We start from the raw sequence: 16,946 nt of genomic DNA, 5'->3' as shown, positions 1-16,946 counted from the left end.
TTTAAAATATTAATTCTTTGAATCTTTAACTACTTCACGACCATAGATGCAAATTAATGACCATTTACGACTTTTACGACCAAGACGTAAAAGTTACACATTTACGACCTTGCTGGTCACTCTGTTAATTTGACAAAAAACTCGAGAATTTTACTTACAATACAACCTTGTCATTATTTATGTAGTTTTACCTCTTGTAAGTTTACCTTCTCGACCCTTCCACTTCGAACTGCAAAGCTGAATTTCCTTTAAATCATAATCGTTCAAGCAATCAAAGTTGCTGCTCTCTAGGTAAAAATGGTAACACATAAACTAAAGCAAAATAATTAATCACTGTCCGGAAAGGGCAGTCTTGGGGAAAATCCGAATGAGACCAAGTATACCGATTTGTGCCTAAATTGATTTTACTGAAATAGTGGCAGAAAAAATAATTAGTCAAAAAAAAAAAATGAGATTTATAAACCGAAACCAGAAACAAAAATATAAGTAAACAAAGATTTGAACCCAAATCCAAGTGCCAAAAACTGACGAGGAGCAAGAAAATGTGAAGTAGGATCAAGCCATTCTACGGAATCTGTTTGCCCCCAGCCTGGAACTCGTATTTCTACACCATCAGTGTTTAATGTTGTATGGCTCGTTCTATTGTATGCCAGTCTTTGGGAAGGACATTGATAGAGATACATAATGTTAGTAATTATAATTATATATATAGAAGAGTATACATATAAGGAAAAACAAAAAACTAAATAAAATATGCTGCAACCAAAAGGGAAACACAGGAAAGAGAAAAGCTGGAATCCCTGTTAGGGCAACTCACAAGAAGACACATAATGGGAAGATGGGTCCAGCCATTCCACTGACGTTGTCTCTCCCCAACCAGGAACTTGGAACTCGGTTCCTTCTGAGTCGGCTGTTTTGTGGGTTGTTCTATTGTACCGAAGTCTTCAGGAAAGGAGGTAAAATAGCAGAAAAAAAAGTCAGTCAGATATCGCAAAACAAACTTCTGAAAACATGATGCTTCCAAAAACCAGAAAATAAAAAATATTGAAATACAATATTTCAGTATGATCAAGAGAGACATAGTTCAGTAGATTTGAGCTAAAAGATAGGGTTACCGGGAAGAAATTGGTACCCACCAAGCTAAATTTGACATATTTGGTTGCACAATTTACGCTGATCATCATACTAAAAATTGACCAAAATCCGCTTAGGGGAAAAAAAAGTAATTGATGGGTGTCTATATGCTCCCTCAGTTTGTATTTGCTATAAGAGAAAAGAAAGGGGTATGTGGTATATATCTTAAAGAAGTAGACAAAATTATATTTCTGTTGATGAATTGCATGCCTTTATTGACAAAAATGAGGAGTAGATGCCGGCGACAAACGTGTGCTCGAACATAAAATATAAATTTCAGATATTAATTTCACATAAGCATTACTATGTATCAGTTGCCACACCAAATGTTCTTTGCACAAAAGTTGTTCGACTGAGATGAGCATATAAACATCAGGACTGGGATCAGAAAATGCGGGACGGTGTCCTGTTTACATACGAATTGCTTTTTGAAGTTGATTCTAGAGACAAACAGATTTGAATTTCCTGCCATCGACGACAAGGTGAACGTTTCGATGACGAAAGCATCATTGAAGTAACACATCGAGGATCTGGATCTGTAATTGTGCGGGGAGTGATAATAGGTGGTAAAAGAACTGAGCTAATACGTATCAACCAAAGACTCAACTCAGACCTACACATCACAGATAGTCTTGTAAAAATCGTCATCCCATTTATTCAGAATCAGAATAATTAAGTAGTGATAACTCATAACATAGGGCTCAACAATAAATATCTGTTTTCCTAAACGATTCAAGTGTAAGGGTATTCAACCCATGGTCAGATGTGTCACCTGATATCAATCCCATTGAACATAAGTGAGATTTTATGAAAAAAAAGCTTTAAAAAAAAAAAAAAGAAATCAAGAATGCTGTACAAAATTCGATTAAATGTTTGTCAGAATAAATACAAGTTGGAATGATGTATCAGCAGAAACAGCCCATTAACTGATATCATCAATAAGGCAAAGAGATGTGACATTGATCAATTCAAACGGTGGACATACAAAATACTGAAATGCATCGTGTGTAATGATTTCAATTTTGTGCTCAAATTTGCAAATTAGATTTTTAATGACTGGTTTAATTATCTGGGACTTTTCAATGGTTAACTCAAATTCAATAAATTATACACCAAAAGAAAACGTCTTATTTCCAAATATGCACATGTCATTGTAATTGTTCCAACCAGTTTGGAACAATTGGCGAAAACAAACTGTCTAGTTTCTTTTGTAAACGACTGTATAAATTATAAACCTAAAATACATGTTATTTTGTTATACATGTAGGTGCATATTTAGTTGATGCAACGTATAAAATTATCAATAGTGACTTAGAGTTGCGTTTATCTCTGTAAAACATGAAAAACCTCAAAATCTGCCTACATTTTCCATTTGAACAAAAAATAAAAATGGACAACCTGGGCTTTCTAGAGCTTTTAAAAACTATCTACACAAATCAGCTTGAATATAAGTCAAATTTGTACATCTAGGGCCTATAATTTTCACGCACGAGGCTTCTTAAGTTCCACTACCCCCTAAAATGTGGAAATCAAGCAAAACTGAAAATTTTAGTAGTTGAGCTGAATTTAGGTACTACAAGAGCCATTTTATAAATATTTAAAATGTTTTTTTTAAATTATTATATACATAAAGTATTCTGATAGTCATGGAAAACACTTGAGACAAGGCCTGCCTTCTCCTGGACCCACATCTCCACAATGAAGAATACGAACAGAAGACATACTGGCGCTGTCGTCACCCAGCATAAAAAGGACTGCGTGTCGGCTGTAGGAAGTCCGACAGACAAGATAAGTGAACTAGACTCCAACACTCACTAACACTAATCCTCTACCCCCCATCGAAATTGGTGCAAGAATCAGAATACTTTCCCTCAATGTTGAAGGGAGTTCCATGGCCAAAATACAAATACCTGACTCACACAATGTTGGTGAAGCGCTTCTCCAGGAAACACATCTAGACAATAATGCTGCACCCTCAAGATACACTACCAATGGCTACTCCGCCATTAACCAACAAAACCATAAACAATACGATATTATCACATACGCAAAGAGCGGCAGACCAATTATTGGACCTCAGAGGTCTCACACAACAAAAAGGGACACAGAAATCTACTATCAAATTTGGTGACACATCAATAACAAACATTTATATACCCCCAAATCAAAATTGGCTGTCCCCTCCCAAAACAAACATTCACCATCCCTCCATTATCTTAGCAGACTAATAGCCATCACTAGGATTAGGGGTACTCCAAAAATGATTAAGTACATGGGCCAATCAATCAGAACTCACACTGCTATACAACCCGAAGAAAAAAGTTACACTGAAATCAGCAAGATGGAAAAACTAATTCGTCCCAGACTTTGCCTTTGTCTCAAAAAAATAAAAATGGAAATCCAATACATGCAACAAGAGAGGTCCTTCCAAATAGCCCACATCACCCCGTCTTGATAACAACAGGCATTCAGTCAGATCCCCATGATACAATCAATACCGAAACCCAGATGGAACTTCCGAAAGGCTCACTGGGATGCATTCTCTAAAGCCACTGAAAATACGTGTCAAAGAAACACATACCAAGGAGTTTCCGAAAACAATATATCCCATGCTGGACAAATCGTAGTAAAGAACTGCTCAAGAAATATAAGGACACTCATGATGAAAATCAGGCCTGTAAATGGTTGGTGAAAAAATTGTCGGAACTTTTTGAACACGCGAAAATAGACACAACATGACAAAAATATGGACACAACACAGATATGACACGTCAATTGACTAGTCAAATCATGTCACTTTCCCCTACTTATTTATAACGAGGTCCCTATTTTATGGTATCAAAAAAAAAATCCCAATTATTTGAGATCCCAGGTCTGAGTTAGTTGTAAAATGAAAGGAAGAGAACAATTCCTACCCTTTTGAAGGATGTGTATCTAGACGTCTAGTGCTCGACACGGGAAGCTGCGCATCTTCGCTCCTGTTTGTGTTCAATTTTACGAAGTGATTCTTTCGTTAAATTGGATTAAGTTTATACTAGAAGAAGAAGAAGAAGAAGAAGAAGAAGAGGCGGTGCGGTGGTGTGAGAGCTTTCGAAGAAGAATATATATTTCGAAGAAAAATAATTATTTCGCATTATTTTTTTTTTTCTGTCTTACATCGGGACGGAACCAAAGAAATATAGAGACTGAGAAATAAGAACCGGAGATATGCATGTGTGTCGGTAGCAAATAGAGAGATTGTTTGTTTTTAGGTGTTTAACGGCGCTTTCGACACTATTTAGGTCATTTAAGCGCCCGTTTCTGTCTTTTATCAATCTTTTATCGGCCCTGAGGGGCCATAGCTGATCAAAACGTGTACTGTTGTAATAAAATCTTTATAAAATCATAATAGTTACATGTTTGTTAAGTAAAAATATTATTTACAATTTCTGCAGGAGTTCACATTCCTGCAGATACGTTAAAATTGTAAGCGGATCGACCGACTGGAACAGAGACTTCAAGTCTCTGTTATCATAATGTTGTGACCTTATCTGTTCTAATTCTGTACATTCAATTAAAATGTGTTGAACTGTCAGGTCACAGTTACATCTTCTGCAGAGGGATTTTTCATCCCTCTCCAGAAGGAAACGGTGAGTGAGGGCAGTATGTCCGATCCGGAGTCGAGTTATTTTTACCTCGTCTCTTCTTTTTAGCCCGAGTTGGGTCTGGGGCCGAGGTCACTTTTAATTTGTTTTAATTTGTTATGTACATCTCGACTCCAGGATCGTTCCCATTCCTTTCGGACATGTTTTTTTATATTGATCTTTAAATCCGCGTGTGGGATTTTACTGCCCTCTTGTAATTCTTGGCTCACCGCCTCTTTTGCCAGTCGATCCGCTTCTTCGTTCCCTGGATACCCACATGACTAGGTACCCAGAGAAAACAAACTTTCTTTTTCTTAATAAATAATTTATTTGCACCTTCCAAGATACTTATGAGTCTTGGATCGGTGCAATAAAATTTGAGATCCCCTTAAGTACGGACAGCGAGTCAGACAAGATCAAGAATTTATTTTTAATCGATCTCTCAGCCAAACGGAGAGCATTTAGGATTGCTCTCGATTCCGCTGTAAAGATTGAAACATTTCTATCCAGGCGAAGTGATCCTGTGCCTTCCGATGAGTGATAGGCACATCCTACTGCATCTGCGCTCTTTGAACCATCCGTAAATATGTGAGTATGGTTTTTGTATGTTTGTAATATTGCTTTTAGTGTCTGTTTGTAAATATGTGGGTCTGTGATTTTTCCAGTTTTGTTAGGTCCAAATTTATGTTTGGTCTATGTATGGACCATGGTGGTGTCTTTGCCTGGACGTATGGATGTATCCTATCTAGACTGATGTTCATGTCTGCGATGTCTTTTTTTATTCTGCAACCTAATGGTGGTGTCATTTTTGGGTGCTTGCGAAATTTTTCTTCTAGTGTCCTATCCGTGTAGTGTACATGTTTGTGTGCTGGGTTGTCGTGCAGCGATGTGACCTTAGTAACATACTGGAGAGCCAGTTTTTTCCTCCTGAGATGGAGAGGTGGCTCATCTGCCTCAGCATAAAGGCTTGCCACTGGAGAAGTGCGGAAAGCCCCGAGTGCCAAGCGCAGTCCCTGATGATGAATTGGGTCCAGCATGCCTAAGTAGGATGGTTTTGCAGAGCCGTATACAAAAGATGCGTAGTCCAGTTTTGATCGAATAAGGGTTCGGTATATCTTTAGAAGAGTGTTTGTGCCCGAACCCCATTCCATGCTCGACAGAACTCTCATTATTCTCATTGCTTTCATGCATCGCAGTCTGAGATCTTTGATATGGGCGAGGAAATTTAGTTTCCTATCAAAGATCAAACCAGGAATCGGGCTTCGTCCTTTACCTCAATTCTGGAATTGTTGAGATAAAGGTCAGGCTGTCTAATGCAAGTGCGTTTTCGGCAGAAGTGGACAGCTACTGTTTTTGATGGGGAGAAGGAGAAACCATTGAGATTTGCCCACTCCGACAGTTTGTTTAGTTGGAGTTGTAACTGTGTCCATACTCGATTTACTTCGATAGCATACAAGAAAGTCATCAACATATAAGGAACAGTCAACATTCTGTCTCATTGCATTCACTATTGAGTTTATTTTAATCTCAAACAGAATGGGAGACAGAATGCTACCCTGTGGAACTCCCTCTTCCTGATCAAATGGATCAGAAAAGGTGGATCCTGCTTTGACCTGAAAGGATCTGTTGTTTAAAAATGCTCTGACAAACATTGGAAGGTTTCCTCGTAGACCAAGATTGTGCAGATCTTTGAGGATTCCGAATTTCCAAGTTGTGTCAAAGGCCTTCTCAAGGTCAAAGAAGATTGCTACCAAGTGCTCACCTTTGGCAAAGGCCTCACGAATGAAGCTCTCTAGTCGAACAAGGTGATCAACAGTTAATCTGTTCTTTCGAAAGCCACATTGGAGGTCGGAGAGGGAGTTGTTGTGTTCCAAGTAGAACATCAGACGCTTGTTGACCATTTTCTCCATCAGCTTGCATAGGCAGCTGGTGAGGGAGATTGGTCAGTAGTTTGAAGCGTCCGAATGGTCTTTCCCAGGTTTTGGGATTGGAATCACGGTGGCCAGATTCCAACTAGGTGGAAAAGTCTGTGTTGTCCATATCTTGTTATAGATATTCAAAAGGACAACCAGACTATCTTGTGGAAGATGTCGGAGTATTTCATAACTGATGTTGTCAGGACCCGGTGCTGTGACATTTGTGTCACGGAGGCAGGCACCCAACTCCTCAAGTGTAAATGGTTTGTTGTAGTCTTCAGTGTTTGTAGATGTAAAGTTTATTGGTGTGTTTTCTGCGTTTTGTTTATGGCGCAGAAATTGTGGTGTGTGGTGTGCAGACGAGGAGCTGTGCACCAGCCTCTCGGCCAGAGTGTTGGCAATTTCTTGTTCTGTTTCAGCCAGGATCCATCGGGACGTATCAAGTGATTTAGTGAATCACTATCGGATCCCTTCAGTTTCCGTAACATCTTCCACACCTATTCAGGGGTGTCTGGCTATTAATTTTTGAGACAAAGTTTTGGAAGGATCTCCGTTTATTTTCTCGGAAGATCTTCCTACACTTTGCTCGTAGTTTCCTAAATGTTGCGAAATTCTCAGGGATTGGGAATCTCATCGCTTTCCTGTATGCTTTTTTCTTCTCCCGTAGGGCCGCTCGACATTCCTCTGTAAACCAGGGATTGTGTTTTCTTGGTCTTCCAGAGGTTGTTGGTATTGTCGAGCTGCAGATATTTGTTAAAATATTTTTGAATTTGTCATAGCTGTCCACCCTGTCGTAAGGAGTCTGTGACACTCCTGTGAGAAAGTTTCCCAATCTGCTCGCCGTACACTCCAACGTTTGGGCTGTGGGGCCCTTGAAGTTGGGGTGATGTCGAGGCAGACTGGAAAATGGTCAGAACCGTGATCGTCATCGATCACAGTCAAGGAGAGCTCTGGAGCTAGTGTAGGATCACAGAAAGTGAGATCAATGGCAGACGTGGTAAGATTGTGAATATTTACCCGTGTTGCCTCGAGACCGTTTGCCAAGTATACATCCATTTTCATTATGAATGCCTCCACTGCCTTTCCCCTCTGGTTTGTGTCTGTGTTTCCCCAGAGAGGACTGTGAGCATTGAAATCTCCCATTATCACATAGGGAGGGGGGAGTTGGTTTAGAACTCCCTCTAGCTCGGCAGACTGGAGGCGATGATCTGGTGGGATGTACACAGAGCAAATGGTGATTGGTCTGTGCAATGTCACTCTCACTGCTATTGCCTGTAGATTTGTTTTTATTGGTATCAAGCGGTGGGGGTGCTCTTCTTAGTGAGAATTGAAACTCCCCCACACGCTATCTGGCCATCAGAGTGAATCAGATGATTGGCCGTATATCCTTTTACTGTGTAGTCGTCTGCTGGTAATTTTGTTTCCTGCAGACAGACTACATCAGGATTCCTCTGGAGGAGGAGGTCCAATTCTGTTCTATTTGGTCTGATCCCTCTGATGTTCCAGGAAATTAATCTTGTCTGACTAGGTGTCCTAATTTTTTGTGGGGAGGTTAGGCAGTATGCCTGCCTTCAACCCTTTTACTTTTATTCTCCTAGGAGGAGAGACTTCCATAGGAGAAGGAGGCCCTGTGGAGGGCCTCTCGGTTTTTTTAGGGCTGAGTTTTTTTGAACCCTTGGGATTTTTAGGTCTCTCTGAGTTCTTAGATTTTTTGGGGCTTTGAGGCCCCTCAGGGGGATTTGTGGATCCCCCGACTGGTGTTGGTGGCTCCATATTCTGGGAAGGGGTGGAGTTTTGTTTTTGGGGGGACAGAGAGGGCTCAAGGGAGTGGAGATGGGGGGTGGGTCCAACATCCACGCCCATGAGGGGGAGAATTTTTTTGTTTGGGGAAGGAGGGGGGGGGGGTGGAGGTGGCCTTGGAGGTGGATGTGGAGGGGGCTGCAGGTTCCACATCTTGAACCTCCAATGTGTCAAAAAGATTTTTTGACACATTTGGGACCTTGTTTTTAGGTCTTGATGGCTTTTTCTTTTGAGGACTGTCTTTTCTAGTCTGTGCGATTTTGCCATGGCTGTTTTGGTTATTACCAGCAGCCCTGGCAACTTCTGCATAGCTCTTGGCAGAAGCAGCGACCTGCCGAGGGGGGCAGATCACTGCTTTTGCCTGAGCAAACGTACCGCCGTAAGTGGCTCTGTATGTCAAGATTGCCTTTTCTTCTTGCACTTAGGACAATCTTTCGAATGTGCTGCATGCTTGCCTTGGCAGTTCAGACAACAAGGGTCCACTTTGCAGTTTTCCTCATTGTGGTCTTCTTTGCCGCAGCGGGGGCATGTAGCTTTACGGCGGCAGTTTGTTTTAGTACAGTGCAACCTCGATATAACGACATCGTCAGGACCGGGAAAACGTGTCGTTATAGAGGGATGTCGTTACAGAGAGGTTTCCTATGTGTGTATATTAGGAGGTGTTTTTGGTCTTGTGTAGTGAATGTATACTTTTTCATTTTCCCTCTGTAGTTTATCCGGGCTTGGGACCGGCATGTATTGTATTCATCATACGCATACATGGCCAAATAAAAAAAAAAAAATTTTTGTTTTTTTGTTTGTCTTTTTTCATTTTTTTGTTTTTGATTACATAGAATGGAAGATACCACTTGTAATAGTTACGAACAATTTCATGGTAGACAAACACCTTCAAGGTTTGTCGGACCAGAAATGTCGTTATACAGGGGTTTTGCTGAAATGTACGTCGCTATAGAGGGGTTTTTATTACTAATGATATATAGTAAAATAAAATGGGACCTGAGTACCATGTCGTTATACAGGGAATGTCGCTATAACGGATGTCGTTACATCGGGGTTGCACTGTATGGCCGTACCGGTGGCAGTTAAAACATCTCATGGGGTTCGGGACGTAAGGCCGAACCTCCAAGTCGAGGTATTCAATTCTTATTCTCGACGGGGGTCTCGGGCTGTCAAAAGTCAGGATCCAGGTGTTGGTCTGGATTGTGTTGTCGCCGCGGCGGATGCTAACCCGCCGAGCTTCGACAACACCCTCCAGTTCCTCAACCATCTCCTGCTCCGAACAGCCTACCAGATCTCTGCTATTATGACACCTTTTGACCTATTGAGGCTCCTGTGAGCCTCAACGGTGACTGGGATGTCAGAGAATCTGGTACATTTCAAGAGGTTCTCACTCTCTTGTCGACCCTGCACTTGTATCATTAAAGTGCCAGAGTTGTTCCTGTTCACTGCCTTTGGTGTACCGGCGCCATTTGCTTTGAGTGCCTTGCTGATGGTGAAGATACTCAAAGTGTTCAGTTTTATGTTTTCCTCATTCGGTTGAATTACCAGGAACGGCGAGAATTTTGGGGTTGCCATTCCTGGTAAGTCATCAAGAGTCATCGGGGCAGTTATCTTTCTTTTTTTACCTGTCTGGGGTGGGGCTTTAAGGGGAGAGTTTTTGCTATTTTTGGCCATGATATTTATAAGTTTTTATTCAACCCGGCTATATTGTGCCCACTAGCACGGCTCAGTCCCACACTTGGGGGGGTAAGGCACTCACCGAAGCTATACTCCTCAAGTCTGGCCTCCTCAAGTCTGGCCTCCTCTTGTATGGTCCTTGGGGAAAAAAAAAAAAAGGACTCAAGGGGTGGAGTTGGGGGACGTCCCGCCTCCAGGCCTTTCTCTCGGATTGACCCTAATCTTTGCGTTGCACAAAGACTGACTGCTGATTCAGAGATGACAAACCATGATTAAAAAGAAATTTCATGGGGGACAGGAACTAGATATGGTTTTAAATCTAGTCCTTCCAATCTCTTTGCCTAAATGGAGGGGAGTGCCAAAAAATAGATTTGGCATCTCTGCGTTGGGTAGCTCGGGCCATCTACAAGGTAGGCTACCCACCCGTCTTTAGAGAAGCGTCAAGCCAAAGAGGAGTGTTGGGGTAGAAACACCTCGCAAGGTGAACCCCCCTCAGCCTCGAGGATCAATAGCTCCTTCTTATCGGGTTCCTCTCGGAACTGCGCACCCTCAGCAGAAAGGTGCCTGCTGTGCAGGATTTGGAAAGGAATATCTCCTCGTTGAACCTATTTCAACGGTACAGGGTATAGAGATACTGGGGGATAGAAGACAGTTAAGAAGGCTTGTTTTCCTCGGTTCTCTCTCTCTCTCTCTGTCGTGGCAACTCAATTTTGATAAGGAAGGGAAATTTGGAATCATTGGGGAAATGGGGTATGGAATGGAAATCATAGCTCAAATATGGTAAAAGGGGGTGGGATTTGTGCTATGCCATCGCCTTCCCTTGCTCTCTTTATACTGAAACCGTCATTCCTCAATACATCTTTTATATACTACGTTCTTGGGATTTGGGGGAGAAAAAGTTTGGGGATGATTGCCAGGACAAGAAAAATAGCAAAATGGGTGAATGAAGCCATTCTCATAAAAAGGGCTGGGGTATGGGGGTCTGTGGAGCCACTGTGTCTCTCCATGTTTCTCTCACCAGTCGGGTGGTTTTTCGTTGGTTACCACCAAACCAGAATGGCTCTTTTAGTCGCCTTCTACGACACGCATGAGCTTACGGTGGCTCAATTCTTTTCCCTCTCAGTTGAGGGACCCCGGAGACCACATGGGGCCAAATAGAGAGAAACCTTCCGGTCCGGTTCAACACACTTCTGTGTGTGCGTTATTTACTGACTATGTGTGTGTGAAGACGAATCACGCGAACTTCGCGACCTCTCTCTCGCTGGCTGTGGCACAGTAGCCAAGCAGTGAATACATAAACGTCTAGCGGAGTGTGTAGGTGGCATAATAATATTATAGCTAACTGATAGATGGCCTAGTTTTGTTTTGTCTTTGATGCGTCAAATAAAAAGTTTTTTTTGTTTTGTTTTTTTAAGTCGGCATTTGAAACGGAATAAAATCTAATTTTTTCGAGGAACGAAATAAAAGTCTTATATTTTCTTTTTTATTGGTTCTATTCTTTGGCGTTACGAATTTTATTTTTACTATTATCTTGTATTTGTTATTTTTTTAGCACTTATAGAGCAAAATCGTACTGTCGGAAATCCGACAAAAGACGGAAGATTTACAGGCCTGGAAAATATAGCGGAGGAACTGTTACAGTCTCTGCGTGAAAACCGAAAAGAAAGGTGGATTGAGGTGGTAGAAAAATTTGACCCGAGTCACTCGAGCCGCCAACAATAAAAAAAACTCAATCCTGAGTTATCCCAAATAAGAGCAGCATCATCAATAGGACTGGAAACGACAGCCAAAGAAATAAATCAAAGAGGAAAGCACATACCAAACCACAACTATGAGAATAATGTTAGAAAAGAATACCAGCGAATATTAAAATCACAACCTCCTCTCAATTCCAGTTTCACCAAATGAAAGAAGCGCTAAAAAAAATATGCAGGTATAGATGGGATCTATCCAGATATGCTCACTCATCTTAGTTACAGATATCATGGACAAGAGTAACTATCCACAATTGGATTCAGTAGTCTGATGTCACGCCGCCCGGCAACGGTGGCCATCTTGGTTCTAAACAAAGAAAATCATTGCTTTTTATTCTTCATGCTGACTAGAACTTTTCATATGTCTTGTGATCAGAATGTGTAAAAGTTGAAACATGATCAAATTTATGGTTTTTTCCCTCTGGATACGCTTTTATGCTCGCCGGAGAAATATTTCATACGGGCGTCCGCCATTGTTCCGATAGTTTAGAGCCAGTGTTACTAAGTTACCATGCGTCATTAGGAAGGAAGTGTTACGACTATTGAATCCTATTATGGAAACATGGAAAGATCATTGCCGTCCTGAAACCAGGCAAACCAGCTACAGAACAATATCACTACTATGCTGCCAATACAAATTACTAGAAAGATTCCTTCCTTCTTACAACAATCACCCCCTTTTTAGACAAATGAATACAGTGAAACCTCCCGATACCGACATGCCACGGGACCGAAATTTTATGTCGTTATCGGGAGGTGTCGTTATTTCGAGGTTTCCAAGATGGCGGACAAAGTGGGCGTGGTAAGGCCTGCGGGACCAGTTTTTATTAACCCATTTTCCCTCTGCAGTTTATCCGGGTTGGGGACCGGCATATGAACAGCTGTTTGAATTCAACGGAACACATGGCCGCATTAAAAATGTTTGTTTTGTTTGTTTTTTTTTTTTTTGTTTTTTTTTTTTGTTGTTTTTTTTTTTTTTTTTTTTTTTTTTTTTTGTTTTTGTTTATCTCAATCCTTGTTATGAACATCAAGACTTGTTTGGCTTGAAATAATCCTCTATCACTGTTTGATGTTTGGCGCTGGAAATGATAGCAGACACGTTGTCCTCCATTGGGATGAGCATGTCGAATAATTGCGCACCGCTGTCATGTTGCATGGCAAAAGTTCTGAGAGTTGTTAGCGCCATAACCGCTTCACTGACCGTCACAACAGGGAGGGAGCATCGCCGTCAAGATCATCATCGTCTTGATTTTTTGTTGTTGGTGTCTTTGACTCAAGAATATCTGTGACAATGGAATCAACCGACACTTCAAAAGTGGATGCCAAGTCCTTGTCAATGTTGACGTATTCTTCGGGGTAACCTCGACGTCATCTATGCGCTCAAACATGGCAGACAACTCATCAGCCACCGGGTCTGGAATTGGAACATCGGTACTGTCCTTGTAGAAACCAGCGTGTTTGAAGCAGTTGGCCACAGTTTGAGGGGTAACCATGTGCCAAGCCCACGACATGTGGTACAAGGAATCCAGGACGGAAATCTTGAATGTTGAGACAGGGCTGGCTTCAATATGATCCAGATAACGGCGTACGATTCTGCTCCGATAACGGTGTTTAAACGCGTTAATGATGCCCTGGTCACATGGCTGGGTGTGGCTTTGTGGTGTTGGGGGGCAGGAACTCTAGCCGGATGGCCTTCAGGTCTTGTATCTTGGGGTGTGCAGGGCAGTTGTCTATCACCAAAACAATGGAACGTCCTTGCAGCAGGTACTTTCTGTCAAGCTTTCGAACCCACTGTTCAAAGATTGATGCTGTCATCCAGGCTTTCTTGTTGGCAGTATACTCCACAGGCAGCGACTTCACGTTCTTAAAACAGCGCGGATTCGCCGACTTCCCAATGACAAACAGCGGTAGCTTCTCTGTTCCTGTTGCATTGGCTGCGACGAGGATTGTCATGCGGTCTTTTGACTGCTTCCCACCATGACATGCTTCACCTCGGAAGGTATGAGTCTTGTTTGGGAGGCATCTGTAAAACAGCCCCGTCTCATCCGCATTGAATATATCTTCGGGTGCATATTCATCCAAGATCTTCGACAGGGTTGACTGAGTCCAATTGGCCACAATATCTGTGTCGACTGAAGCCAACTCTCCACTGGCTACTCTAAACACAATGCTGTGTCGTTGTTTAAACTTCTGTAACCACCCATTGCTTGCTTGGAAATTTGGGACGTTGAGCTTGGTGGCAAACAGCTTTGCCTGTTCGCATATTATTGGTCCTGATGTCGGCGCATTGGTGGCTCGTGTCATCTTGAACCAGGTCAGAACAGTTTCGTCAATTGATGCATTTGTTGCCGTGCGTGGTTTCTTCATCTGTGGTTCTGTGATAGTGGTATTCATTATCTTTTCTCTGTTTTTTATTATCGTAGAGAGACTGTTGTGAGGTATTCCATACTTGGCCGCGATGTCTTTCTTTTTCGTTGTATTATTGTCAACAGCTTCCAAGATCTTGATCTTTTCATCAATGGTGAGTATTTTCCTTTTCTTGGCTGGAGTGGTAGTTGTAGAAGAAATCTTAGCAGTCAGTGGTTGAAGATCAGCGACAGCGATAATGCCATGCAGTCGTTAACGCCCGCACTTAAGTATCCGGCAACGGCCATACTCATTGGTCGGTTAACTTGCTCTCTCATTGGTTGGCGAAACTCGTATTCTCACTGGACCTAATGGTGGTAAAAGCTTCGTTCTCATTGGTTTCAAATGCTGCGTTCTCATTGGTTCAAGCAGGAATCGTTTTTATAAACATTGAGTACCCATACTCGGTATTTTTAGTATCAGATATCTACGAAAACTGCCGAAAATGATGTCGTTATTCGGAGGTTTTATCAAAAAGTGCGTCGTTATTTGGAGGGTTTTTTTTTACTGATCTTAAATAGAAAAAAAATCGGGACCTGGGGTCAATGTCGTTATCAGGAGGTTGTCGTTATTCGGAGGTGTCGTTATCGGGAGGTTTCACTGTACCAGTGCAGCAGGCAGGTTTTAGACCACAACGAGGAACAACTGAACAAGTTTTGACACTTGCATCCTTTGTAGAATAGGGACTTGAAAATAAACTGAAGATGAGTCGACCTCTCTGCAGCCTGCGATACAATCTGGACTGGAGGATTAATGTTGAAATTGGCCAGGATAATACCGTGCAAGAAAACTTAAACTGCTCTCAGGCATGATCAGACCAAGAAAATTCCAGGTTATTCTACGAGGGGAGAAAAGCAAAACTAGAAAGATAAAGAACAAATTGCAAAAAGAAACTGCCTGCTTAGATCACCTGGGGAGCAACACAAGAAGTCTAAGAACGTCAGCATTAGAACTCTGCTATATAGCACCGGGGAATACTGTGCCCCTATTTGTACAAACAGACTCCATATGAAAATTCTCGACATCAAACTCTGAGAATCCATGTGCATTATAACGGGATGCCTCAAATCAACACCAACAGCCTGGTTCCCAACTATAACTGGCATGTCCGTTTGTTGTTTTTTTGTGTTTTTTTTTCATCGCTTGCAGAGATTTTATAACTGTGAGAGTAATTTCCGTCAGCTGTGCAAGCCTATTCTTTTTGGAAGGGATCTTTTGCACTGTAACAAGGGAAATATTTCACAGCAACTTTTTCACAGCAAAATCACTACCAAAAAAAAAAGTTCCAAAATCACAATAGGCAATTTTCTAACTGCTGTACTGTAATGGATTGCTTTTTTTTCCTGATCAGCCGATAAAGAGGCCTCGTGTTATTTAAATAAAACAAATCGAAGTTAAGTACGGAATGACCCAGGGATTGAACCAGGGACCATTGGAGATGGAGATCCGTGGAGATTATACCCAGGATAGTGGGTGGTCAATATTTAGAGGGGAGGAAACCTTATAACCCTGGGTTGTAGATAGTAGTGGGAAATCAACTCGAGGACAAGACGGAATGTATACACAAGTGGGAAGTGAACCTGGGTGCACCCCATGTCTATATAATAAACAATGGAGAGTAAACCCAGGACTTTGGGATGTGAAAATCAGTGGGGGGTAAACCTGGGACTATGGGCTAGTGACATCGGTGAGGAGTGAACTGGGGACTGTAAGATGTAGACACAATTTGGGAGTGGACAAGAGAGAAATGTACCCACTTTTTTAGATAGATACCCAGAACAATGTGAGGTGGGTTGCAGCAGGGAGTGAACCCGAACTATGTAAGGTGGACATTAGTAGGGAGTGAATGTGATAGATACACAAGTGAGGAGTAAACCTGGGACCATGGGATGTTGAAACCAGTGGAGAGTGAAGCCAGGACTGTAAGATGAGAAGACTAAACGTGTAACTTTGGAATAAGGACACGAGAGTGAATCTGGGACTATGGACATCACCGGGAGTGATTATGGAACCACAAGATATGGATTCCAGTGGGGAGTGAACCTGGAACTATGGGAGGTGGACACTAGTAAGGAATGAACCCGGGATTATGGGAGCTGAACACCAGTGGGAAATGAACCTTCGGCTATGAGAGGCAGCCACGAATGAGGAGTGATCGTGGAACCATAGGATATGGACTCCAGTGGGGAGTAGACCTGAGGCTATGGGAGATGGACACCACTGGGGAGTGAACCCAGGACTATGGGAGGTGGACGTAAGTTGGAATTGAACGTAGGATGATGTGATATGGACACTGGTATAGTTCCTGGAATGTGAGGTTTTATCCATAGAATGTTCCTGAAATTTGAGATTGAGGGTAAGCATGCCTGCAATAGCTTTGTTGGGGAGGATTTTTAAAAATCTTATTAGCTTTTAGTAACGATCATTTTTAGTTAATTAGAAAATTAAACGAGATTTACCTGTAAGTTGAAGTTTGAGTGGAATCTTATAGACCCAAGAATATTCTTAGGCCTTGACCGAGAGAAAGTGTCCCTGCACATGCGCAATCACTATTTAAAGCTAATAGACTACAATAGCTAATAAAAGGACCCCAAATTGATTTTCAATTTTGCAAAAAGATGTATATATTCATGGGG

The 16,946-nt window shown here is 41.9% G+C and overlaps 1 protein-coding gene across 2 annotated transcripts in view; it reads right to left on the bottom strand.

Moving 5' to 3' along the window:
- Positions 1-16,946, bottom strand: part of LOC144977207 (lysosomal phospholipase A and acyltransferase-like) — a 99,334-nt gene that overhangs the window by 61,379 nt on the left and 21,009 nt on the right. For both annotated transcript variants that reach the window (XR_013646277.1, XM_078922164.1), the window contains exon 5: positions 818-942. Coding sequence is in view for 1 of the 2 variants with exons in the window: in XM_078922164.1 (XP_078778290.1) it covers positions 818-942 (125 nt within the window). In the remaining variant the exon portion in view is untranslated. The remainder of the gene's footprint in view (positions 1-817; positions 943-16,946) is intronic.

This window comes from Berghia stephanieae, chromosome 7 (genome assembly GCF_034508935.2).
Source record: "Berghia stephanieae isolate SIO BIC M18660-M18661 chromosome 7, UCSD_Bste_1.3, whole genome shotgun sequence".
NCBI classification, from domain to species: Eukaryota; Metazoa; Mollusca; class Gastropoda; order Nudibranchia; family Aeolidiidae; genus Berghia; species Berghia stephanieae.
The sequence above is the reverse complement of the archived record's forward strand: the minus strand, read 5'-3'. Positions and strand labels throughout refer to the sequence as shown.